General features: G+C 59.7%; 3 protein-coding genes and 1 non-coding gene across 7 annotated transcripts; 2 read left to right on the forward strand and 2 right to left on the reverse strand.

Moving 5' to 3' along the window:
* Nucleotides 1-172: 172 nt before the first annotated feature.
* UBA52 (ubiquitin A-52 residue ribosomal protein fusion product 1) lies at nucleotides 173-3,604 on the forward strand. Its single transcript, XM_047096319.1, has 5 exons — nucleotides 173-267; nucleotides 1,340-1,453; nucleotides 1,691-1,777; nucleotides 3,209-3,311; nucleotides 3,408-3,604. The coding sequence occupies exons 2-5, from the start codon at nucleotides 1,351-1,353 to the stop codon at nucleotides 3,499-3,501; spliced, it is 387 nt and encodes a 128-aa protein (XP_046952275.1). The 5' UTR covers nucleotides 173-267; nucleotides 1,340-1,350; the 3' UTR covers nucleotides 3,502-3,604.
* Nucleotides 3,605-5,090: 1,486 nt separating this feature from the next.
* On the forward strand, nucleotides 5,091-7,809 carry REX1BD (required for excision 1-B domain containing). Of its 4 annotated transcripts, XR_006965182.1 has the most exons (6): nucleotides 5,091-5,208; nucleotides 5,303-5,385; nucleotides 5,745-5,973; nucleotides 6,352-6,446; nucleotides 6,878-6,957; nucleotides 7,588-7,809. XR_006965182.1 is itself a non-coding variant. In XM_047096317.1 (5 exons), exons 1-5 carry the CDS (start codon nucleotides 5,107-5,109, stop codon nucleotides 7,658-7,660), a joined length of 567 nt encoding a protein of 188 aa, XP_046952273.1. In that variant the 5' UTR covers nucleotides 5,091-5,106; the 3' UTR covers nucleotides 7,661-7,809. The 4 variants fall into 4 exon arrangements, 2 of the variants coding, with proteins under 2 accessions (XP_046952273.1, XP_046952274.1); XR_006965183.1 differs by lacking the exon at nucleotides 7,588-7,809 and having other exon boundaries at nucleotides 6,352-6,524; nucleotides 6,878-6,963; XM_047096317.1 differs by lacking the exon at nucleotides 6,352-6,446.
* A 618-nt stretch (nucleotides 7,810-8,427) lies between these two features.
* On the reverse strand, nucleotides 8,428-18,644 carry CRLF1 (cytokine receptor like factor 1). Its single transcript, XM_047096316.1, has 9 exons — nucleotides 18,533-18,644; nucleotides 13,637-13,918; nucleotides 13,210-13,339; nucleotides 12,866-13,035; nucleotides 11,681-11,838; nucleotides 11,435-11,603; nucleotides 9,149-9,336; nucleotides 8,993-9,040; nucleotides 8,428-8,448 (listed from the first exon to the last, which is right to left on the reverse strand). The coding sequence occupies exons 1-9, from the start codon at nucleotides 18,642-18,644 to the stop codon at nucleotides 8,428-8,430; spliced, it is 1,278 nt and encodes a 425-aa protein (XP_046952272.1).
* TRNAK-CUU (transfer RNA lysine (anticodon CUU)) lies at nucleotides 11,090-11,162 on the reverse strand. The gene has a single exon. It is a non-coding gene; the product is annotated as a tRNA-Lys (tRNA).
* Nucleotides 18,645-22,071: the final 3,427 nt, after the last annotated feature.

Raw genomic sequence — 22,071 nt, forward strand, 5'->3', positions numbered from 1 at the left:
CCTCACGTGCCCTGGAGGACAGGGGAATGCACCCGGAAGCGGGTTGGTGACACTCGCCCACGGGGGCTGCGGCTTCGTTAGCCAGCACCCAATACGGCGGCGGGGCGGGGCCGGGGGTGGGGTACGATGCGCGGCGCGGATTGTGACGCAAGCGCGCAGCGTGCTCGGTGCGCAGGCGCTCTCGGCTGCAAATCGGCGGTTTCCGGTCCGTCGCCCTCTTTCTCTTCAACGAGGTTCCCGAGCGGTTTGGTGGCAGCGGCGTTGCGGGTTCGGTCCAGACCGGGGTCGGGCGGGAGGCTGTGGGAGGCCGCGGGCGTCCCGGTGGCGGAAGGGACAGCCCGGAACCCGTCCACGCGGGCCAGGTTCGGCAGGGCGGCCCGGTCGGCTAAGTTGGGCGCGTGGAGCCGAGGTTCCCAGCCGGGACTGGGCCCCGGGTGGCGAACGGGTCTTTGGGAGAGGAGCCTATGCGCCCCTCCGGCCCAAGCTATCCCAGGAGGCCTGGGGGCGTGGATGAACTTTCTGGGCAAGGGGGAGGGGGTACTAAGCGCAAATTTTTTTTTTTTTTTTTTTTTTTTTTGGTGACCTACAATGCGCCAAACCTTTAGAAAATATTAAGTCCTCTTCCCCTCCCACAGGGTGATTCAATACTTGCCTTCTCTCATATCTGTAAGGAGAGGGTGGTAGCATCCACCTTATAAGGTTTTTTTCTGGGGGGGGGAGATGAAATATGTGTAAACAAGCACCTGACACGTGCTTGGCAGGCACTGTTTATGGGTTGGCGTAAAGGCAAGAAGTGTGGGCGAGTTTGGGTATAACTTAGAGGGAAGCCAGGGTGTCGGATGTCTGAGCTTGGAGTTGGAGAGAACTGCCACCGAGGAAAATGTGTGGGAGGAGCGGCTGCCAATAACGGGATTCCCATTCAGGTTGCAGGAAGGGCTGCTTGTGGAGCAAATGCGGCTTACAGAGGGGTAGGGAAGGGAGGGAGGATGGGACCTCCTGGCCACCCTCGAAGAAAATGTGCCTGAGCAAATGGTGCCCCGGCTACGTACTTCTCATTCCGTCTTCAAAGTTGCCAGAATTTCATTTGCTGGGCCCCAGGAGGATAACCACTATCTTTGAAGCACACTTTGCCACAGGGGTCCAGGGGTAAGGTGCGGAAAGCACAATCCTTGATTATAGGATATTTGGGCTGTAGCCTCAGAGAGGTGGAAGGAAACAGGCGCTGGGATGGGCCTGTACTTGTGGTTGATACTGGCACGGGGGCTGGCCAGCCCCTGAGCTCAAGCTGCTCAGACTTGCGGTTCTTAACCTCTTCATCCTACTCCTCCCCACCCTCCAGCAGTCGCAGAGATGCAGATCTTTGTGAAGACCCTAACGGGCAAGACCATCACCCTCGAGGTTGAGCCCAGTGACACCATTGAGAATGTCAAAGCCAAAATCCAAGACAAGGAGGGTGAGTTGAGCGGAGTCCAGAGGAGACACTGTCATGTGCAGGATGGGTGCTGGGCTTGTGTAGACCTCAGCCTTGGCCAGTGCTTCCCTTGTGTGATCTTAAGAGGACAGCTTGTTCTCTCCACCTCAGTTTCCCCTTTGATAGGTTGGAGGCTATGCCAGAACACCCCTGCGGGGAGAAGGGAAGCTGCCAGCAATGTGCTTGCCAGAGTCTTAGTCTGAGCTTTCCTCTTCCCAGGCATCCCTCCTGACCAGCAGCGTCTGATTTTCGCGGGCAAACAGCTGGAAGACGGCCGCACTCTGTCAGACTACAATATCCAGAAAGGTACTGGGAGTTGAGTGGCTGGACAGAGGCCCGTGAGGCCTAGAGCCAAGGAAGAGGCTTTGCAAGGATGAGGCTTTGATGATCTCATTGGCAGCATTGGGGAGGGTGGGGGAGGTGATCAGATGGGGCTAGAGGAGTCTTTTATTTATTTATTTATTTTTATTTATTTTTTTCAACGTTTATTTATTTTTGGGAGAGAGAGAGAGACAGAGCATGAACGGGGGAGGGGCAGAGAGAGAGGGAGACACAGAATCGGAAACAGGCTCCAGGCTCTGAGCCATCGGCCCTGAGCCTGACGCGGGGCTCGAACTCACGCACCGCGAGATCGTGACCTGGTTGAAGTCGGACGCTTAACCGACTGCGCCACCCAGGCGCCCCGAGGAGTCTTTTATAAAATAATGTTTTCATTGGGGGAAGCATCTCCTGGTCGCCACTTATGTTTCCAAGTGTGGCAGTGGTTTCTCTTGTTCTTGCTCACCTTTTTTTCTTTAAAAGACTGTTTTGTTTAAAAACGTGTTAAGAGGGACACCAGTCTGGCTCAGTCAGTAGAGCACGCAACTCTTGATCTTTGGGTTGTGAGTTCAAACCCCACATTGGGTGTTGAGATTACTTAAAGATAACATTTTTTTTTTAACGTTTATATTGGAGAGAGAGACAGTGTGAGCAGGCAAAGGGCAGAGAGGGAGACATAGAATCTGAAGCAGGTTCCAGGCTCTGAGCTGTCCACACAGAGCCCAACATGGGGTTTGAACTCATGAACTGTGAGATCATGACCTGAGTCAAAGTCGGTTGCTTAACTGAGCCACCCAGGCACCCCAAAAATAAAATCTTTTTTTCTATTTTTTATTTTTTTATTTTTGAGAGACAGAGCATGAGCAGGGGAGGGGCAGAGAGAGAGGGAGACACAGAATCAGAAGCAGGCTTCAGGCTCCGAGCTGTCAGCACAGAGACGGATTTGGGGCTTGAACCCACGAACCGTGAGATCATGACCTGGGCCAAAGTTGGCCGCTTAACCGACTGAGCCACCCAGGCGCCCCCCCCCCCAAAATAAAATCTTTAAAAATATGTATAAAAATGTGATAAGAGAAATTTTGTCACTATCGTAAAGGAAATCCTTGTCACTTTCTGTAGCAACTAGATTTAATTTCTCAGCAAAATGAAAGATCATCTTTACATCCCTCAGAAATTACCTTGTCTGTTGAGAACCCCAATGCACATTATGGTTAGCATATATTAGTCTCAGACTGCCCAAAGCCTGGGCTGGTGGGAAGTGAGATGGAGGTTGTGTGGGGTGGTCTGGGCCAGTATGTCCATCTACGTCTAGAGTACCCAAGGGATTCTCATTTGAGGAAGTTCTGGAGGGCCCTACCCTGCACCTGAGGTGCTGGGGCCAGGCTTGGTCACTGTCTCTCTTTGACCTTCCTCTCCTAGAGTCCACCCTGCACTTGGTGCTTCGCCTGCGGGGTGGCATCATTGAGCCTTCCCTCCGCCAGCTGGCCCAGAAATACAACTGCGACAAGATGATCTGCCGCAAGTGAGTACTCTCAGGTGGTGGCAGGGGGTGGCTAGCCCCGGTGGGGAGGGCTTGGGTTGGGGTGTGTCCTCACCAGTCTCTCTCATCCTTCTGCAGGTGTTATGCTCGCCTGCACCCCCGTGCAGTCAACTGCCGCAAGAAGAAGTGCGGCCACACCAACAACCTGCGCCCCAAGAAGAAGGTCAAATAAGGCCCCTCCACCGGCTCTTCTTTGCCTGCAGGACGGCCTCCTGCCCAAGCCCCAAGGCACTGGGGCCTCAATAAAGTTTCCCTTTCATTGACTGGAGCAGTAACTGGTGTCTGCATGGCTGGTGTGTCCAAGGAGGAGCTGGCTGAGCTGTGGGCATCTCCCGGAGGGACTCCATCACTTGATTCTGCACGGCCCTCGAGAGTCCCGTGTCCTTTGGGTTTTGATTGTCTCAGCTATAAAATGTGCCGTGGTCCCTGCCCTTCACATCTAACAGGGTTTTTCACAGCCACAGTGCACACAGGTTTCAGTCTCGGCCCTCTGCCACATACCCTCATGAACCTGCCTGTCTGCATTTTGTCATCCTTAATGAAGACTCCCCCAACCCCCCCAAGCCCAGGCTCTTGCCAGACTGCAGGTCAGCCATGTCACTGCCTGGGCCCTACTCAGACACTCGGATGACTTCATGCCTGTGCCCTGGAGGTGTCCAGGTGTGGGTGGGTAGACAAAAACTGCACCTAGTGTAAAACATATTCTCCGTTGGCTGAATATGAGGAGCACCTGGGCCCACCTAAGCCCTCTAACCTCAGTCTTGGAGGGGCAGGCCTTGGTGTTTATAAAACTTGTGCTGATGCTCCTGAGAATCAGGTGAGCTCCGGAGTGCCCTGGACTGGCCCCGGTAAGCATGCTTTTATTTGTCTTGAGATGACTGGGGCTTTGTGTCCGGTGACAACCCAGGCCTGGACAGTGACTCAGATCTGAGTACCAGCTAAAGGCTAATGTCTCAACCCTGTTAACTGCTGGCCCCTGCTTTCCTAGGCTAGGCTACCAACATCTACTTATCCCTGGAGAAAGAAGCTTCCCAAAGCTCAAACAAGGTAGTGTATCCCCAGCAGAAAGCTCCAATGCCTCCCGTGCACTTAAAACGAAGCCCTGCTGGCCTCACCCCTACCCCAGACTCGGCCTTTGCACAGGCTCCCTTCAGCTAGCTCCTTTCTGAGGAGTGCACACAGTACCTGCCAGATTTGTTAAACAGCTGGGGGCTCCTGGGTGAGTCCGTTGGTTAAGCATCCGACTCTTGGTTTCTACTCAAGTCAAGATCTCACGGGTGAGATCAAGCCCCACATGGGGCTCTGTGCTGACAGAGCAGAGCCTACTTGGGATTCTCTCCCTCTCAAGCATTTTTTTTTTAAAAGCTGCATTCCAGCCTTTTGGGCTCTCCAGTATTGGAACCTCTGATCAAATCCTCATGTCACAGCAATCATAGCAAAAGATCACCTCTCGGGCTCTTTTTATTTGAATGGGAAATGGGATGGGAGTGTGAAAAGATGTTGAGATAAATGTGTACAAACAAACCGACGGATGGCCTTGTTTACAGAGCTGTACATTCTAGGACAAACACGATCGGAAGCAGGAGCTCGACGGAGACAGACGGGGTGGTTGGGGGTACAGGGCCTAAGACTCTGGTCTTTCCTCCATTCTTCCTCTGGATCTCCAGGTTTCCGGTTTGGCCGGCCACGGGTTGGGGTGCGGAGACCTCCGGGCCTGCAGGGGGCGCCTGGTGCAGCGGGGCGCCCTAATCTTGGGCAGGGCCGGGGCTGCGCAGTCATGATCACTGCCAAGGCCTCGGCGGACTCCGCCGTCCCCTCGGTGCACGGTACTGCGGTGGCCGCCGGTGTCCCGGAGCGCGAGGAGCCAGAGTGGCCCTGGGTGAGCCCGGGCCTGAGCAGGAGCAGGCGCGGGGTGGGCGGTGCAGGCTTGGGGGCGCCGGCCTCATGCCCCAGCCATGCCCCCCGCCCCGTAGAAAGATGCCCCGATCCGGGCGCTGGTGCAGCGCATCCACCAGTTGCAGGCTGAGCGCGCGCAGGCCTTCCGCCGGCTGGAGGAGTAAGTGCGGGCGCAGGGGTGGGTAGGGGTCGCAGAGTTCAGCCCCAAGCCAGCTCCGGGGATGGGCGTGCCTGGGGGCGGAGCTGGGTCCCTGAGCGGCTGTGTTGTCAGAGGTGGGGAGGGGTTCGCTGGGGGACCAGATCTTTGCTTTCCCCCGCTGGGACCCAGGGCGCGTCCCCACTGCCCGATGGGCCACTCCGCGTGGCGTCTCTCCCTTCCCCAAGCGCAGGAGTGCGCCCATCTCCGTTTACCCTGCGGGAGTCAGAGAGTGTCCTCCACACTCTGGGGTCCAAGGACCCTTCCTGGGGGACTTTCAGGTGGTCAGTGCGGGTGCAGGGCCTGAGAGCCTGGGGGCGTAGCCTCAGGACCCCCACCTGCCGCAGAGGCCACCTCCAGTACCTGCGAAGCGGCCCGCCCTACGACTTCCCCCGCTACCGGAGCACGGTGCACGAGGTGACCCAGGCCTTCGCCGCCGCCTCGCGGGAGGTGCTGGCGGTGGAGGCCGAGCTGTCTGGGCCCAGAGGGCAGCCGCTGCTCGCGAGCCACGTGCGAAGCCTGCAACAGCTGGAGCAGACGCGCCTGGCAACGGTGAGGCCCCATCCTCGGCCCCTGTCCCCTTCGCCGCGCCTGGTCTGTCGTGGCCCTCTGTGCACCTCATAGGCGACAGCCAGAATCCGGCCACCCAAACCCCAGCCCCGGCGCCCCAGACCCCACTTCTCCCTGCCCCACCTCAATCCTCCACTAAGGTTTCACTTGGGATTCTCCCGCCCTGGCCCCTCGTAGTCCCAGGACACGCCCACTTCCCCGGAGCCCCAGTGCTGTGCCCAGTGCCCGCCCCCACTACGCTCCTACCCCTTTGGCTATTCCCATAGCCTCAGGTCTGGTCCTCAACCCGGTGCATATTGGGGAGCGTGAATTTCCACAGCAGACACCCTCTTGGGTAACGCTATATATATCCCCGTCTAGGTTCTGGCCCTACTCCTCCCCTGGGTTCCAAGACCCCGCCTACTCTACCCCTACAGCCAATCCCGACCGAGACGCACTTCCCAGGCCGAGCCCACGTGAGGCCACGCCCACATCGCTCTCTAAAGTGGGATTCCCAGGCCGCGCTGCTTTAGGAGACCCCAATCCCAGTCTAGGTGTTTGGCCCACTTCCACACGCGTCCTGGGGACTATGAGGTCCTACCTACTCCACCCCTGTCACCAATTCCTGGCTGAGCCTGTGCCGCTATGCCCATGCCACGCCTTCACACGACCACACCCACATTGCGCCACACACTAATCTAGGGCCTGCCCACTCGATCCTTGGGGGGGGGGGGGCCTTGAAACTGACTCGCAGACTCCGTGCGTGCGAAGCACCACCCCTCGCGAAACCCTGCCATGCCCCCATCCTGTGCTGCCTTTCTGGGTGCTTCAGTGTCTCCCTGCCTGATCTGTGTGGGAGGGCGGGGGGTCCTGCCAGCTGTGACATCCTTCCCGTTGCCCACATCAGGTGGCCCTGCTGCAGCTGATGGGGACGCCAGAGCTGACTGGGCAGGAAGACACCCTGGAGACGCACCAGCTGAAGATGAAGTGAGCACTTACTCCCAGTGGGCTGGAGGTGTTAGATTTGCACGTGCACCTTCAGGCGCCCACTCTCAGCCAGGTGTGCCCCAAGGCTGGCACAGTCATACTGGGCTGACCCTTTGGACCTGCACACAACCCTTAGGGTGTGCACACTGGAGTCTTACCTGGTGGTTCCCAGACATACAGCACACATTGTCCCGGTGCACACACCCTACAATTTCACACCAGACTCTCACGTTTCTGGGACACAGTTGGGCACCTCATACATGCCCATCTTGCTCACATGGCTGGACTTAGAGCTTGGACACGGTTGCCCACAGGACACGGGCCTGCACATTCCTACCTCCAGCCCCTGCAAGCACTCACGAGTGCACACCCACTCAATATCTGCTATGTGACATAGCACAACCTTCTGATGGCACCTGCTCAAGATGGCTTTTTCTCCCTGCCCACTCTCACCCACAGGACCACCCCTTCTCCCAGGCACCCAAATGGTTCTCTCGGCCACTAGTTCTGCCTGGAACTCTGGCGGCGGGCAGGAGGGCCCGGGGCTTGCCACGGCCCCCTAGGAGCTTCGCAGTGGCAGCTAATTCGCCCCATCTGGGTTTTATTTATAGTTCCCATCCACTCTTGTAGGGTAATTAAAACCATGGAAGCGATCAGCGAGGTTCTTCAGGACCTTAGGTTTGATGCAGAATCTGCCGAGTGATGGTGGCTCCCCAGTGACACACCAAGGGATATGGGAAATGTCCCCAAGCCTACCCCTTGACTGTCAGCTGGCTGGGGTCACGCTCCACCAGGTCGCCGACTGCCCTTGAGTTTGCTGCACCTCCCACAATAAAGAACCCTTCGTCTGTAGCTGCTCCACTGTCTCTGTGTCCTGGGGTGCTGGAGTGGGTGTCCCTGGGGAGGAGGCCCCACAAGGCCAGGGATGGCAGGTATGACTCCCCCTGCTCCTGGACAGTAGGGTTGGTGTTTTGGATCACACCCTCCAGTGAGTTTAAAACCAGATATTTCACATCCTGGAGACAGAGTCTGAAATTCTGGGAGGCAAAGATTCCAAGCCCATAGGGTGGGTCATTAGGATTCCTCGTGCTTCCCCTAAACCCCACAGCCCCTACCCTGGGCCAATCGAGCCCCAAACATCTTCACAATCAGGGCACCTAAATAGCTTGTTTATTTAAAAAGATTCTTTGCAGGGGTCCTGGATGAGGTGGGGGTGGGGGAATAATGACCCCTCTTCACCCCCAGCCCTGGCAGGGGTTCTGGGCAGCTTAGCCAATCCTCACACACACCCCCACTGGAGTTGCACCCAAGAGTGGCCTCACATGGAGGTCAAGGATGTTGTGACCCTCAGAACACCCACCCCAGCTCCTGCTGAGGGTGCTCGGTGCCCTGAGGTGAGGGTACAGAGTTAGCCCCCAGTCTGGGTGCAGCCCCCAGGTCTCCACGCAGCAGGGAGGGTGGCCCCAGTCCCTAGAGCTTATCTGGCAGGACCTGCAGGCAGAGGGGAAGCCAAGCTAAGCAGGGAGCCTGGGAGGGGCCAGTACCCTCCAAGGGTACTCTGCCAATTACAGAGCAGTTGAGGAGGCCCCAGTTCAGGTCGGGGCCCTGCCACTTTCAGCTTGGTGACCTTGAGTAGGGTACTGCCCCTTTCAGGGCCTTGGTTTCCCCATTTGAGAAGTAAGACTATCTGTTCGTCCCAAAGGGTGTCCCGTGGGTAAAGCACTTGGCACAGGGCGAGCATGCAGTAGGTGCTCATATATGCTAACTGGGGTGAGTATGTTCATTCTTGAAGATGACATTCCACTTTGGACGTTTTCCGGGGTCAGATGCTTTTACTAGGCTAAAGGCCACAGGACTAGGTAATCACTAGGTGTTCAGTAAATGCTGATGAATAAGACATGGAGGAAGGGATTCCATCTCAGCAACTCTAAGGCTGAGGGTGGGGGGCCCACGGGCCTGTGGCCACCAGGAGGGGCCCTTGTCTCCCTCCCTTGCCGGCCCACCCACCCAGGCAGCTGGGGTGGGCCCCCCTTACCTCTCGTCGTGCCCCGTCTGCCCGAGGGCAGGATCCCCTCGTCCTGTGCTTGGAAGGAAGGAGGCAGTGTCTGGGGGCTGCGGACCTACCTCCCCAGCCCGATTCCCTCCCAGCCCCCACCACTCCATCCCTCGCCCGCGGGTCCCTCCTTCCTACCTGATTGCGGGTCTTGTGTGACTTCTGCATCCAGGCTCGCCACTGGTCGTAGAGGCGGAAGCTCAGGTTCGAGCAGTACGCGTGCTTCTTGAGCCAGCCCAGGAACTGCTTGAGCTCGCGCCGCACCGGCCCCGAGCTCGGCTCGCCGCCCCGCGGCTCGCACGCCCCGCCGCCCGGGCCCGGGCGCTCTGATGTGGGGGGAGGAGCCGCAGCGTCACGACGCGCCCGCCAGAGGGCGCGCGAGGGCAGCAGAGGGAGGTTCCGCGCCTTGGTGGGACCGTGTTGCCCTTGGGCGCCTCCCTCCCGGTTTCTCCGGGACCGGGTCCTGTCTACCCCCCAGCACAGCAGCCCAGCTGAGCCCCCGAGGAGGTAGGAGGCAGGGGAAGGAGAAGGTCTTCCTTCATGTCTCCTCCAGGAAACTGATTCCCGTGGCCTGAGCCAGGTGTGAGTGGAAGGGAGGGGGAGAAGGAGCGAAGCCAGGGCCAGATGAGATGAGACTCAGACACCGAGCAGGGGACAGAGAAAGAGAGAGAGAGAGACAGCTGGAGAAAGAGAGGGAGAGATGGAAAGATGGAGACAAGGAGAGACAGGGAGATGTCGGGAGGGCCAGAGCAACAGGGGACAGCAAATGCAGAGGGACAGAAAAGGGCAAGGTCAAGAGAGGACTGGAGTGGGCAGAGACGGTGATGTGGGGATGTAGGGACACGGAAACCAAAAAAGGCAGAAATGCAGAGAGATACAGGGGAAGAGAGTGACGGAGGGATGGAGGGAGACAGTGAGACGAGACCCCAAGGGGGCCAGGGGGAGGGACGGTCCCCAGGACAGGCCTGAGAGAAGGAGCCAGTGGGATGGGGAGTGGGCTGGGAGGGCCAGGTGGGAGGCCGGCCTGTCTGTCCAGCTGCCGGCCGCAGCCAGCCCCTAGCAGGCCGGCAGATAAGGACATCGGCCTCACGTCATAAATAACGCCGGGAACCCGCTGACAGGCCCTGGCACGGCCACGGCCCCCACCGCCCCTGCTGGCCTCCCCCGGCCTCCCTAGCCTCTCCAGCGGACGCAGCCGCCTGCTGGCTCCCGTGCAAGAATCGCAGGTGCTGGGCACGAGCAGGGGCCAAGGCGCAGGCCCCTCCCGGCCGTGTTCACTCCCGCCCACCCCCAGAACCTGGAGGGGCCCAGGATGGGGGCTGGGGAACTGGCTGGAGCCTGGCTCTGCCCCCCACCCCCAGCCCCGCTTTGAAACACCCTCTGGGCCTCAGTTTTCCCATCATCCCACGAGGATGGACCTGGACTTCAAGGAAACTGAATTCAGATCCCTGTGTGACCTTGGGGGCTGGCTGGACCTCCTAGGGCCTCTGTGTCCTCACCTGAGAAGAGGAGGCTCCCTTGGGGTGAAACGATGGGGGCGCAGGAGACGGGAACCATAGTAAGTGCCACTTGCAAACACTTAGATGGCGCCCACCACGCGAGTGCACTTTCTTGGATTACCTCATCTAACCCTAACAATAGCCTGAGGTGGGTATGATTATTGTCCCCACTTTCCAGATGGAAGAGCTGAGGGCAGACATTTCACGTAACATGTTTCGTACCATTTCGCAAAGGGAATGGAGGCTCATGGGCTTAGAGAAGCCCCAGATGGCAAGGGAAGTCAGACTCGGGCCCCTGATGGTCCCCGTTCCCCTACCTTGATCAGAAGGGGAAACCAAGGCCCATTAGAGGGAGAGTTGGTAGCTGATCAGCCTCAGAAGCAGAGGTTTCAAACTCACTTGCCTTTAGGGATTAGGGAGGGGGTACAGACGGGCAAAATGGGCCTGGTGGGGATGGGGCCAGTAGAGAGTGAGGGCCCTGAGTGAAGGGGCCACCTCTGCTGATGGGGGCTGTGGGGCAACTCTGGCTGTGTCCTGTTACATTTTCTTTTTTCAAGATTTTATCTTTAAGTACTCTCTAAACCCAACGTGGGGCTTGAACTCACAACCCTGAGATCAAGAGTCTCATGCTCTTCCAGCTGAGCCAGCCAGGCACCCCAACATTTCCTAGACAATTAATCTGTCCAGGAAACCTAAGATATTGGTGTTAAAACTTCCTGTCTTTAAATGTCTGCAAGTAGGTCAAATTCCCCCACCCCCACCCCCACCCCAAATGACAGGTCAAAGAAAATGGATCCAAGGGCCACATTTGGCCCCAGGAGCCACCAACTTGAGACCTCTGCTCTCTCGGAGGAAACAAAGAAACAGAGGCTCTCGCTGCTTTGGGAGAAGTCTCCTGACCACCCAGCCCTGCTAGGGTGCTCACCACTGCGAGGGGTGGAGGCGGCCGTGGGGTGGCTCCACTCGCTCCAGATCCCTGCCTTCTTGGAGCCGTAGATGCCAAAGGGATTGCAGCGCACTTGTACGAAGTAGACTGTGCCTGGCTTCAGGCCGGCCAGGCGGCAGGAGGTCTGGTTGCTCACATCGTCCACCACCTGGCGGCAGTGGCAGGGTCAGAGGCCGGGGGCGGGGGAGGCGCAAGGGGTGGGGGTGGGGTGGGGGTGTCAGGCACCTTCCAATCCACGCTGTCCTCCACTCGGTAGCGGATTTGGTACTTGGCTTGGAAGAGGAAGTCCTTGAGGGCCGGCGGGGAAACCCAGCGTACGCTCAGCTGGTCCTCCAGGCCCCCAACTCGGCTCACGTGCACATCGGGTGGGGGGTCGGTGGTCACTGTGGGGCGGGCGGGGCTTAATCACTCAGCTGTCCCAGAACCGGGCTGGCCCCGTGTGGGCTCAAATCTCAGCGCACGGGGCTTTGGTGGCACCTGCCTGGGTTCTGCCCTCTCCCCACCCCCCCTCGCCCTTTCAGGACGGGTGGATTACATTAGATAATATTTGGGAAACACTCAGCACCTAGAAGCACTCAATTAATGTTAGCTGTTATCACCCTTATTATCTGTGACAGGAGAAACATAATCCTATCTTCAGGGAACTATGTAAAAGCAGACGCGGCCTGGCTGATGCTATTGTTATTATTATGCCCAGGAGGCCAGGGGGCCATGAGCTGCCAGACCCCTGGGAAGCTCCTCCTGACCTCACCCCACCCCCCCCCTCCACTGCCCACCTGCACCTCTGGACCTTCTTTCTTTACAAAAGTTTTCAAATGACAGCCTTCCTGGTGCAGAGGGAAGACTGAGGCTCAGAACCTGCCCACTGCACCTTCAGGACTTGAGGAAGCAAGGCAGGAAGCCGACTGGGGTGGGGGATGGCTACTAGCCTTCTGGGGATCCTTCTGGAAGCCCTGTGGGCAGCAGAGAGGTCTGGCCTCTCCCCCTGAGGCCTTAGTGAGGGTCTGAAAGGGTTAAGGCACAGGCCTGCTAGGGGCTGAGAAACACCCTAATTAGATTAGGCCCAATTCTGCTCGCAGATCATCCGTTTCCTGCCTCCCGCCTGCGCACCCCCCCCCCCAGCTCCAGGCTGAGGCTTCCTGGGGCGCCTCCCGACCTGGGCGCCCCCTCCCAGCTCCCCCGGGGCCCCCTCCTGCACACCTGGGCTGCCGAGGGGGAGGCAGCCAGGCCAGGTGTTCTCCACAGAGTGGGGGTATCCTGGCTGCTTTAGGGGACTGGGGACCGATGGGTGGATGCCTGGTTCCTCCCGGCCCCAGCCAGGGTCGGAGCTGGAGCCTCAGCCATGAGCTGAGCCGAGAGAGGAGGTGCAGGCTCCCTCGTGGGCCTAGGAGCTGGGGTGGGGGGGCTCACCCACATCCAGGATGTCCAGGGTGAGCACATCGGAGCGGGCCGAGCCCAGCCGGTTGGTGGCCTCTACCCAGATCTCATAGGGCGTAAAGAGAGCCAGGTCCTTGGGGATGTGGCAGGAATGAGGCCCTACCGTGTGGTACTCCTCACACGTGTTGTCCTGCCCGTACCACCTGCAGGGCAGGAGGGGGTGTGAGGACACAGGAGAGTCTCTTCAGACCCCCCAGACCTCCCCATGGCAGCCCCAGAGGGCAGAAGGGACACCCGGCTTGGAGAGGGTGGGCTTTGCCAAGACCTCACAGCCAGGCTGGAACACACGTCACCCAAGGGCCACCACCACCACCAACCTCAGCTTGTACTTGAGAGAGTAGTTGGTGTGGAGGAAGGTTTCCCCATGGGCTCCCGGCGTCCAGCGGCATGTCAGGTCCTTCATGTTCTTGGACCAGCAGCTGATGTTGAAGGGTTTCTCTGGGGGCACTGGGGAAGGGGGTGCAGGGGACTGAGGGTCTGGACCAGCCCTGGATAGGTGAGGTTCCTAGCCACCAGCTGGGCCCCCATCCTGGAGTAGAAGGAGGGTGACCAGAGTGGCTGTTAGCAAGGCTGTCCGCCTGGAACCTCCTGGGGACAGGTTCGGGGGTTCCAGGCTCTCATGCCCACGCCCAGAAGTCCCTGCCTCTCAGCCAGCATGCCCACTGTTCAGTCCTGGGCCAGAGGGCCCGTGATGCATGCCCCTCTCCCAGGAGTTGCCCGTGGATATCCTGGGGGCCCGCTTACAGCCAACATAGAGACAGGAGCCAGCCAGAATGCTGCCGTCACGAGCGTGGCACACGAGGTTGTCGCCTGACTGCTGCCTGGATCCGTTGAGGTTGGCCAGGGCGAGGGCCAGGGTGGAGGTGTTGAGCACACGGGAGAGCTCGGGGGCTAGGCGGCGTCCGTTGAGGGTCCAGTAGAGGCCCTCAGCTGTGGCGCCTGACGGGTCCCCGTGCACTGAGCATGTGGCCTGCAGGGAGGAGCCGATGAGGAGCGTGGGGTCCTGGGGGCTGATGACAGCCGTGTCTGGGGTCAGAGAGGAGTGCCCGTCAGGCGTGAGATGGAGTTGCCCTGAGCCCCCCACCATGCTTAGGACTTCTGGACTCATGGCAATCCTACAAACGAGCTGTTTATTTTTGTCTCCCACTTCACAGATAAGGAAACTGAGGTTCAGTTAGGCCAAGTGACCAGCCCAAGGTTGGCGGCGAAGCCAAGATTTAGCCTCAGGACCGTTGTGATTCCACAACTCAGGTCCTTCCAAGCCGCGTCTTCACGGACGTGCCCAAGGCTCTGGGAGCGGTCACAAAACTCAGGCATAAACGCCCATTCAGACTCAAGTAAATTTGGCTTCGCACATAGTTCTGACAACTATTACATTCTTTTTCTCGCCTTTTCTTTACTTTTCTTTTCTTTGTTTCATTTTTGGCAATTAGAAGTAAAAGATTGATATCCCTACAGGCACACGCATAGTAGGTATGTCTTTGGGGGTGGGGGGAGGGAGACACTTCTAAAAAAGTGTACTGACTCCTACTAGAATCCTGGTAATCTTACAGGTGAAAAAACTGAGGCTCTGAGTCATCATCTCTTGCCCAAAGTCATTGAATGAGAGAAGAGCATGCTACTGAAACCCAGATTTGTTGCTCCGTGCTGCTGAAACTGAAGGAGGCTGGGGCAAACTCTAGGCCCCCAACCCCCATCCAAAGGGACTGGCTCTCATTGTTCTTTCCTTCAACTCATTTTTCCTAATCTGCAAGACGGGAGCAAGAAAGCTCATGATCCCTAGGGCCATTGGGAAGATCAGATGGAAAGTGACTTCCTAAACAGGATTGTGTGGAACTGGGTGCTGGGCACAAGGGTCTCGGGGATACCATGGCTGATGTCCTCCCTCCTGTCTACTGCTGGGGTTAGAACCTAAGAAGAGTCTGTTTTTATCCAAGGAGAAACCAAGGTCCAGATAAGGGTGAGAGGCTGCGCAGTCCAAGACCCTGATCCCCCTCTCTGAGCCTCAGTCTCCCCATCTGGAAAATGGGCATGGTGGTATAAACCACATGTTTGAGAGGAGTGAAAATATTGTCTTAAGGACAACCCTGCGGGATGTTTAAGCCAGGCTGACCTGGGTTCAAATGCCCCCAGCTGACTGTGGAAGCTTGGCCCATTCACTTTATTTCTTTGAGCCTCTGGGAAGGCGCCTCTCCCTCCACCAAGAGCAGTTGTGAGGACTCATTCACTCATTTGTTCATTCATGCATGCATGCATGCATGCATGCATGGAACATCTACAGTTTGCCAGGAGCTGAGGGCACAATGGTGACCAAGATACTCAATATTCCTGCCGTTGTGGGCCTTGAATCCAAGGGAGCAACAGGAAAAAGTACACATAAATATCTAAGAATAAATAAGGGAGAAAGTGAAGCACACCCCCAGGAGACCTATCTGATGAGGCATTTGAGCTGAGACCTGAATAAAGTTGAAGTAACCAAGAAAACATCTGGGAGAGAGTGTCCAGGCAGTGGGAGCAGCAAGTGCAAAGGTCCTGGGGCAGGAGTGGTGGGGAATGAGGTCTGGGAGGTCAGCAGTGCCAGACCTGCAGGGAGGGATTATTCCAGGGTTCCTAACAGGGGAAGATTTACATTTTAAAAGGTTCCCAGGCAGCTGTAAAAAGGGACTGCAGGGGGGCAGCGGGGTGGGGGTAGCCCAGCTTCCCTAAGATGGCAGCCAAGGACAGGGTGATCCTGGCCCCTTGGGAGGCACCCTGAATGCCAGCGGCTGCCCTTTGCTGGCCCTCACTGCCTCAGATGGGCGAGGTGGGGTGGACGTGGTTCTCCCTGCTGGCCCTGACGGTTTTCCGGGGCAAACTTGGCTTGAGGGCCATTTCTTGCTGGAGCCTGGGATCACAGTTGCGTTTGGGGCTTGGCCCAGGGCTCGCCGGAGGTCTCAGCGTCCGTGCGAAGAAGCCGGCTGAGCGGGCCAGAGCCGAGGAGGCGGGGGCGGCCGGGGGCGGGGGCCAGGGGGCCGCCCCGGAGGTCCCAGGCAGCCAGCCGCCCGCTAATTCGGAATTCCTTCGGCATGAACTCGGGCGTGCCAGCGTCTCTGCCCCGGCCCACCCACCGCTTCCTGCCTGGGCCCCCCCACCAGGGTGGGAGGCACGGCCAGGCCTGCCTGGACCCCAGGCCCACTCTCAACCGTTTGGGGGTAGGTCACGCCCCTCCTGCCCCCCACCCACCAGCATCGTCTTAGCCAGGAAGGGGCTCTCTGGGGGGTCTTGGCTGGGGGGCACTGCCCCTCTGCCACACCCGCCTGGCCTGGGCTGGCGTGGCCTGCCTGCCAGCAGCTGCAGCTGCCCTCCTGGGGCTGGGCGGGGGACAGGGCGAGAGGGCAAGGCCAGGCGGGCCTGGACAGGCCAGTCCCCCCCCCCCCAAGTTCCATCAGAAAAGGTCAGAATGAGGACTTCTCCTGGGACGTCGGTGCCAATCCCAGCTGGAGCACCTGAGCAATTGGCTTCCCCTCTCCTGTTCTCAGTTTCCTCCTCCATAAAATGGGAGGAAAATACGTTCTACCTGTTGGGGAGATTAATGAGATGAGATCATGATGTCCAGAGGGCCCAGCACACTGCAGCACCTAGGAACTATGGGGATTACAGCCCGTCCCAGTTCTGAGGTCCCAGCTGGCTCCCAGCTCCCTTCAGGTCTCCCCAAACAATGGGCCAAGGCGCTTGGGACCTGGACGCACACATTTCAGTCCAGGCAAAGCAGCTGGGAACAGCCCACGAAGGTCGTAGGGGCCCTTGCCTGGTTTGGGGGGCCTCCTTGAAGGCTCCCCAAAGCATATCCCTGAGCTAAGCTTTTGGACAACCACCCCCCTCCCCTTGCTCCCTGCCTCCCTGCCTTTCACACAGAGCTGGGGCCTTTAAAAGTTTTTTCCTTCTCCCTTCCCAATCTGGAGCCACTGCCGTTATTAAAAAGGAACACCATGTGTTTTAAAAGGGAAAAGTGTGAGATTCTCTGCAAGCAAGGCAGGAGGGTGGCCTCCATCCCGGGGTCCCGACAGGGGTCCCCATCTCCTGTCCCGCTGGTACCTGCAGACACTTTACGACCCACCCGCCTGCTGGTCAGGTGCTAAGACACACCGTAAGTAGAAACATATTGCTGAGGTGTGAGAATCTTTTATTTAATTTCTTCCCTCTTAAAGGAAAAAACACACGCACAACAATCCCCCCAACCACCACCACCTTTGCCTGCTGCTCTGCGGACTGGGAAACAAAGCCAGCCACTAACAGTGGCACTTACAGGCACTGCTCACGGCCTAGAGCAGAGTTGCCAGGGAACCCGGGAGGGCCTGGGTCAGCCCCTCACCTGCCCAGGCACCTTGGGCATGCGGGGCTTTCAGCAAGTGTCCCCAGGGGGTGCCCAGACCCCGTCCTTTCTGGAAGAGCACCACAGGAAGCTTGCAAATGGCTCTGTGTAGCGTGGGATGACCTGGGGAGCAGTGTGTGCGGCCCCCAGCGACCCGCGCGCCTGGATGGGGTGCATGGAACGACTGGGAACGTCTAGGGCAGGCTGTGCCTGCGTGTATACCCCTGTGTTGCCTCCCCCGGAGGAATGTGTGTGACCACGAATGTGTGTGTGTCAGGGATGGAATGTGTGTGTGCGCGCCCCGATGGTGTGCGAATGTGCATCTGGGCTGCAGTGTGCGCTCATCTGAGGGCGAGGGTGACGGGCCACAAGCCAGTGTGTCTTTGTGTGTCTCTGGGTGTGTCCCAGAGAGGGTCTGGATGTAGAGACGGTGTCCTGGAGGGGGTGTGCTTCTAGATGGGGGGGACAGAGAGTGCCGGGGGCCAGGAGCTCCTGACAGGGCGGGGGTCTTGGGCTGCGGGCCGTGGGTTCCCTGTTGCCCTCCCCCCCCCCCACACCACCGCCACCAAGGCTGGGCCACTGGTGCCCGGACTCGCTCCCTCTCACTCTCACCCACTCGCTCACAAAGATTTCTCTCGGTGGAGACTCTCAGCCCCGCGCAGCCTGGCCAGGAATGGTTCCGAGCCCGCCGGTGGCTGGGACTCCGCGGACCCCCGAGCGCGGGGTCCCGCTAGGGGAGGGCGGCGGCGGCGGCGCCGGCCCGCGGAGAGGCGCGTCCCCGGGGACCCCGGGCCGCGCGCCAGGCGGCCAGAGCGGCCCCCCTCCCGCCGCCCCGCCTTCCTCGCGGGGCTCATCCCTCCACTCGGGGAGGGGGGGGGGCGCCCGGAGCCAGCACCCAACGCGCCTACCGCGTGCGCCCCTGACTGGGAGCGGTGCCCCTTGGTCTCCACGGCTCCGAGTCCACGGGCGCTGTTGCGTGCACCCGCCGCGTCCTGGAGTTCAGCGAGTCCCAGGCCGCGGCACCCCCGACCCCCAGGGCAGAGCCGGGTGTCCCCGGCCGGGCGGCCCAGGTAAGAAGGCCTAGGGCGTGGAAGCCAGACCCTCTGGCCGGGGGACTGCGGCGCCGTGCGCCCCGCAGGTGAGGGCGCCCCGAGGGCCGCGCCGGGGGCGCCTTCCTTTGTTCCCGGGCCGTCCAGGTGGCGCCCGCGCCCCCCTCCCCCCGCAGCTGCCCCCGGGGCGCACGCTCTCGGCCCAGGCGGGAAGAAGGGAACAGGACGCCGGGTACTCACGGGCTCCTGATCCGGCTCTCGGCGCCCCGAGGACGCAGAGTAGCAGTAGGGGCAGCAGCGGCGGCGGCCGCCGCGCGGATTGGGCGGCGGGGCCCGGGCGGCCGGCGGGCATGGGGCCGGCGCTGCCGGGGGCGCGCGGCAGGAGGCGGCGGGCGGCGGCGGCGGCGGCGCGGGGCGCCGGGCGCGGGGCTCGAGGCCGGCGCGGGAGGGCGCGGGCCAAGCAGCCCGCACGTCGCTGGGCGCGGGCGCGGAGGCCGGAGCAAGTCTGAGCAGCCGAATTGACAAGGCGCTAATGCGCCGCTGGCCCCGCCCGGCCCCGCCCCCGGCCCGGCCCGGCCCCGGGGGGGCGGCGGGCCCCGCACCGGCCTCCCCGCCGCCCGCCCGCCCGCGGGCACCGCGCGCCCCACCCGTCCGGCCTCCGCCCCGCCGCACACCGCGCGCGCCCTGTCCCGCGGCCCGGAAGCCCCCGCTCAGCCCCTACCAGCCTGAGAACTCTTTCCAACCCCGCCAGCTCCAGGCTCCCCACCCCCAATCTGGGACCTGGCGCCCCCAACCCCGTTTTCATACCTCTGCCCACTTCCCTGCACCCTGCTCTCAGCCCTTTGCCCCTTAAGTGTCCCCTGCGGCCCCCAGCCCTGGCCCGCTCCTCCCCCCCATCCTGCCTCGGCCCCCACCCCGGTTTTTAGCCCCGCCCCCCCCACTGAGTGGTCCCTGAGCCCCGCCTGCTCCCATTTCCACCCCTCCTTCTTCCCCAGGGGCCCAAGAGTCGTACCCCCCGGCCCCACGCCCTGGGCGCGCGGATCCCACCGCTCTCGGCCCAGTGCCCCCCGCCTCCCACTTCATCCCGCCTCTCCTCGGTCCTCCGCGCGCAGCCTCGGTCCCAGGCTTTGCTGGAGGGAAGACTGAGAAAAAGCTGGAAGCCAACGGAGTCCCCGGCCCTGCCCTGGCTCAGCTGTCCCCTTCACGCAGGACAGGGCTGAGGTTCCTCAGGGGGCTCTGGGGGCCTTAGGAGGGAGCTCCGGCGCGGACAGACTGGGAGAAATGGGACCTGGTGGGAGCGGGGACGGGGATTTGCCCCGGTCCCGCAAGCGGGACGGGAAGGGTACCCACGAGGAGAGTGGTGAGGAGGCCCACCCCGACTCACTGACACCCCTCCCCACGGAAAAATCAGTTCAGCGGCCCGCGGGTGGGGTGCGCCACGCAGTGAGTAATAGCTCCGGCGGCCGCCGCCCGCCGACTCCAGGTAACGCCGGCTGCCCGGAGCGACGCATAGTTTGTCTTCCTTTTTTTCTGCGCCTTCTCCGTGTTATTATTTTTGGCCACTGCTTGGGTTTCGGGACCCCTCCTGGCCCGGGCGCCTCACTCCCCTCCTGTCGGTCAGCACCCGATGCAGTGCCCAAGATAGAAGGGCTCCTGGCCTCTCCGGAGGTTTAGGGGGTGCTTGAGATGAGAGTTCCAGGGACACCTCCAGCCCGGAGGTTTGAGTCTCAGCCCTGCCCCCAGCGGTGTGCCCAGAGAGAGAAAGGGCTCTAACTTCCCTTACAGAGGGGTTCCCTTAGAGGCCTGGACCTTCTCTCTCCATGTCCCTAACCATCCAGAGGGGTAAAAGCTTCTGAGCGTGGCTCAGGAGTCCTCACGTTGTTTGCTCAAAAGCTACCCTCCACTCCTGTTGCTTGGATCCCCAACTCAGACCCCAGACTGTCAGAAAAGAGGATTGGAGGACAGGATCCTGGGGGCTCTGCACACGCACATTCTGGATTCTGGGTGGGTTGATGAGAGAGTAAAGCCCTGGAGTAGTACACTGCCGTTCACTGATGCAATCAGGCCTCAGTTTTATCCTCTGTACAATGGGTAGCTCTCAGACAGCCTAAGGTCTTCTGTGAGAAAATGCATTGCTACAGAAGGTGCCACAATCTAAGCCCTTGGCACGGCCGTTGGCACTGGAGGTATGTTCTTTTGTAGCAAAGACGGTCCCCAGGCCTCAGTTTGTCACCTCTGAAAAAGGGGCCAGAGTTCCACCTGCAATTGTTTGCAGGATATGCGCAACCCCTCCCCCACAATCTTTGCCCTGCAAAGTTTGACTCCCTCCAGGAGGACTTAAGACTTCTCGAGTGAGATCTTGATATCCCCTCCCCCTATCTCTGCTCCTCCCCCAGTCATTCCTGGGTTTTGGGAAAAGGCTCCCCCATCCACCCAGGTGCTCAGGCCAGAGACCTGGAGGCGTGCGTGACAACTCTCTCCTTCGCTCATCCCCCACGTCCAATCCATCAGCAAATCCTGTTGGCTCTGATTCCAAAACACATCCCCATTCTGAGATTCTGACCCCTTCTCCCCACCCCATCCCGGTCCAGGCCCCACCATCTCCCTCTGGGATACTGCTCGGCCTCCTCCTGGGCTTCCCCGGTGACCCTCCTGCCCTGGTCTGCACGGCAGGCAGGAGCTTTTAAAAGAAGCAAAGCAGGTCTTCTCTGCCCAGCCACCCTATCCCCCCCTCCTCTCCCTTCCTCTCCTCCACTCTCTTTTTCCCCTTCCTCTCCCTCACTTCGCTCCAGCCACTGCAGCCCTGTTTCCCCAAACACATCAGGCTTGTTGCTATCACAGGTCTTTACAGATTTGCTCTTCCATCTACAGGGATGCGATTCCTCCCAAAGCTCCCCACACACACACACAGTTAGCACCTTATCTTCCATCAGGTCACAGGTCAAGTGTCACCTCAGAGGGCATCCGCCCTCCTCCCCCCCCCCCCCGCCCTTACAAGGCACCCTTCTACCCCTTCACCTTTTCAAGTTGTCTTTGTAACACAACTCTTTGAACATTGTCTTTCTCTTGAGACGTATTTTCTTTAGACTGTGAACGCCCTGAGAGCCATTAGGACCTCATGCTGGGCCCAGTGAGGGCCACAGAAGAAGAGCTCAATGAATATTTGCAAAATGAAAGGATGGAGAAGTTTCAGTCCTTCTAAGTGGCTAGAAAACGCAGTCCCAGTGAATCATGATGCCTGGGGTCTCAGTGAGACCCACGCTGGGACCCTGACTTGCTGTGTGACCCAAACTGGTACCATCCTTCTCTGGTCCTTACCAATAGAAGGGTAGGGATCATTTGCCCAGTCCTGCCCTGGAGCATGCCCTCTACCCTCTGGGTAACTTTTACTTCATTACCTTTGACTTTAAGGAAAGAGACTTGACCCCTGGGTGCACACTTCCCAGCCCTGGCACTCCCAGAGGTTTAACCCCTTCCTTCCCAATCCACCGCCTTTTGCGAAGGAAGAGGAACCAGCATTGACGGCACTTCTAGCAAATATTGACCCAAGTCCTTGAAGGTGTCTGGGAATGTACTGAGGGGGCAGATGGAGAGAGGGCCCCACGTGGGCCGGGGGAGGACTCCTCCTTAGTCTGCATACTCTGTACCTAAGGATTAGGTCGGGGAAGACCCTCCAGCCCCAGCCCCGCATGTAATTGAAGAGCATTGAGGGGACACTGGGGAGGAAGCAGCAGTAACAGCACTGGCCCGGAGGAACCCAGAGCCAGTGGGAGTGAGCA

Source organism: Lynx rufus, unplaced genomic scaffold, assembly GCF_022079265.1.
Source record: "Lynx rufus isolate CCGP_SWC_20201006 ecotype Redwood Valley unplaced genomic scaffold, mLynRuf1.p SCAF_4, whole genome shotgun sequence".
Taxonomy (NCBI): Eukaryota; Metazoa; Chordata; class Mammalia; order Carnivora; family Felidae; genus Lynx; species Lynx rufus.

Excerpts from the sequence above, each read along its gene's own strand:
- UBA52 (XM_047096319.1), top strand. The coding sequence starts at position 1,351 with ATGCAGATCTTTGTGAAGACCCTAACGGGCAAGACCATCACCCTCGAG. Across the intron at positions 1,454-1,690 it reads CAAAATCCAAGACAAGGAGG|GCATCCCTCCTGACCAGCAG; the intron begins GTGAGTTGAGCG and ends TCCTCTTCCCAG. Across the intron at positions 3,312-3,407 it reads GACAAGATGATCTGCCGCAA|GTGTTATGCTCGCCTGCACC; the intron begins GTGAGTACTCTC and ends ATCCTTCTGCAG.
- REX1BD (XM_047096317.1), top strand. The coding sequence starts at position 5,107 with ATGATCACTGCCAAGGCCTCGGCGGACTCCGCCGTCCCCTCGGTGCAC. Across the intron at positions 5,386-5,744 it reads GCCTTCCGCCGGCTGGAGGA|CCTCAGGACCCCCACCTGCC; the intron begins GTAAGTGCGGGC and ends CTGGGGGCGTAG. Across the intron at positions 6,958-7,587 it reads ACGCACCAGCTGAAGATGAA|GGTAATTAAAACCATGGAAG; the intron begins GTGAGCACTTAC and ends CCACTCTTGTAG.
- CRLF1 (XM_047096316.1), bottom strand. The coding sequence starts at position 18,644 with ATGCCCGCCGGCCGCCCGGGCCCCGCCGCCCAATCCGCGCGGCGGCCG. Across the intron at positions 9,041-9,148 it reads CACACAAGACCCGCAATCAG|CACAGGACGAGGGGATCCTG; the intron begins GTAGGAAGGAGG and ends CTTCCTTCCAAG. Across the intron at positions 8,449-8,992 it reads CAGACGGGGCACGACGAGAG|GTCCTGCCAGATAAGCTCTA; the intron begins GTAAGGGGGGCC and ends CTCTGCCTGCAG.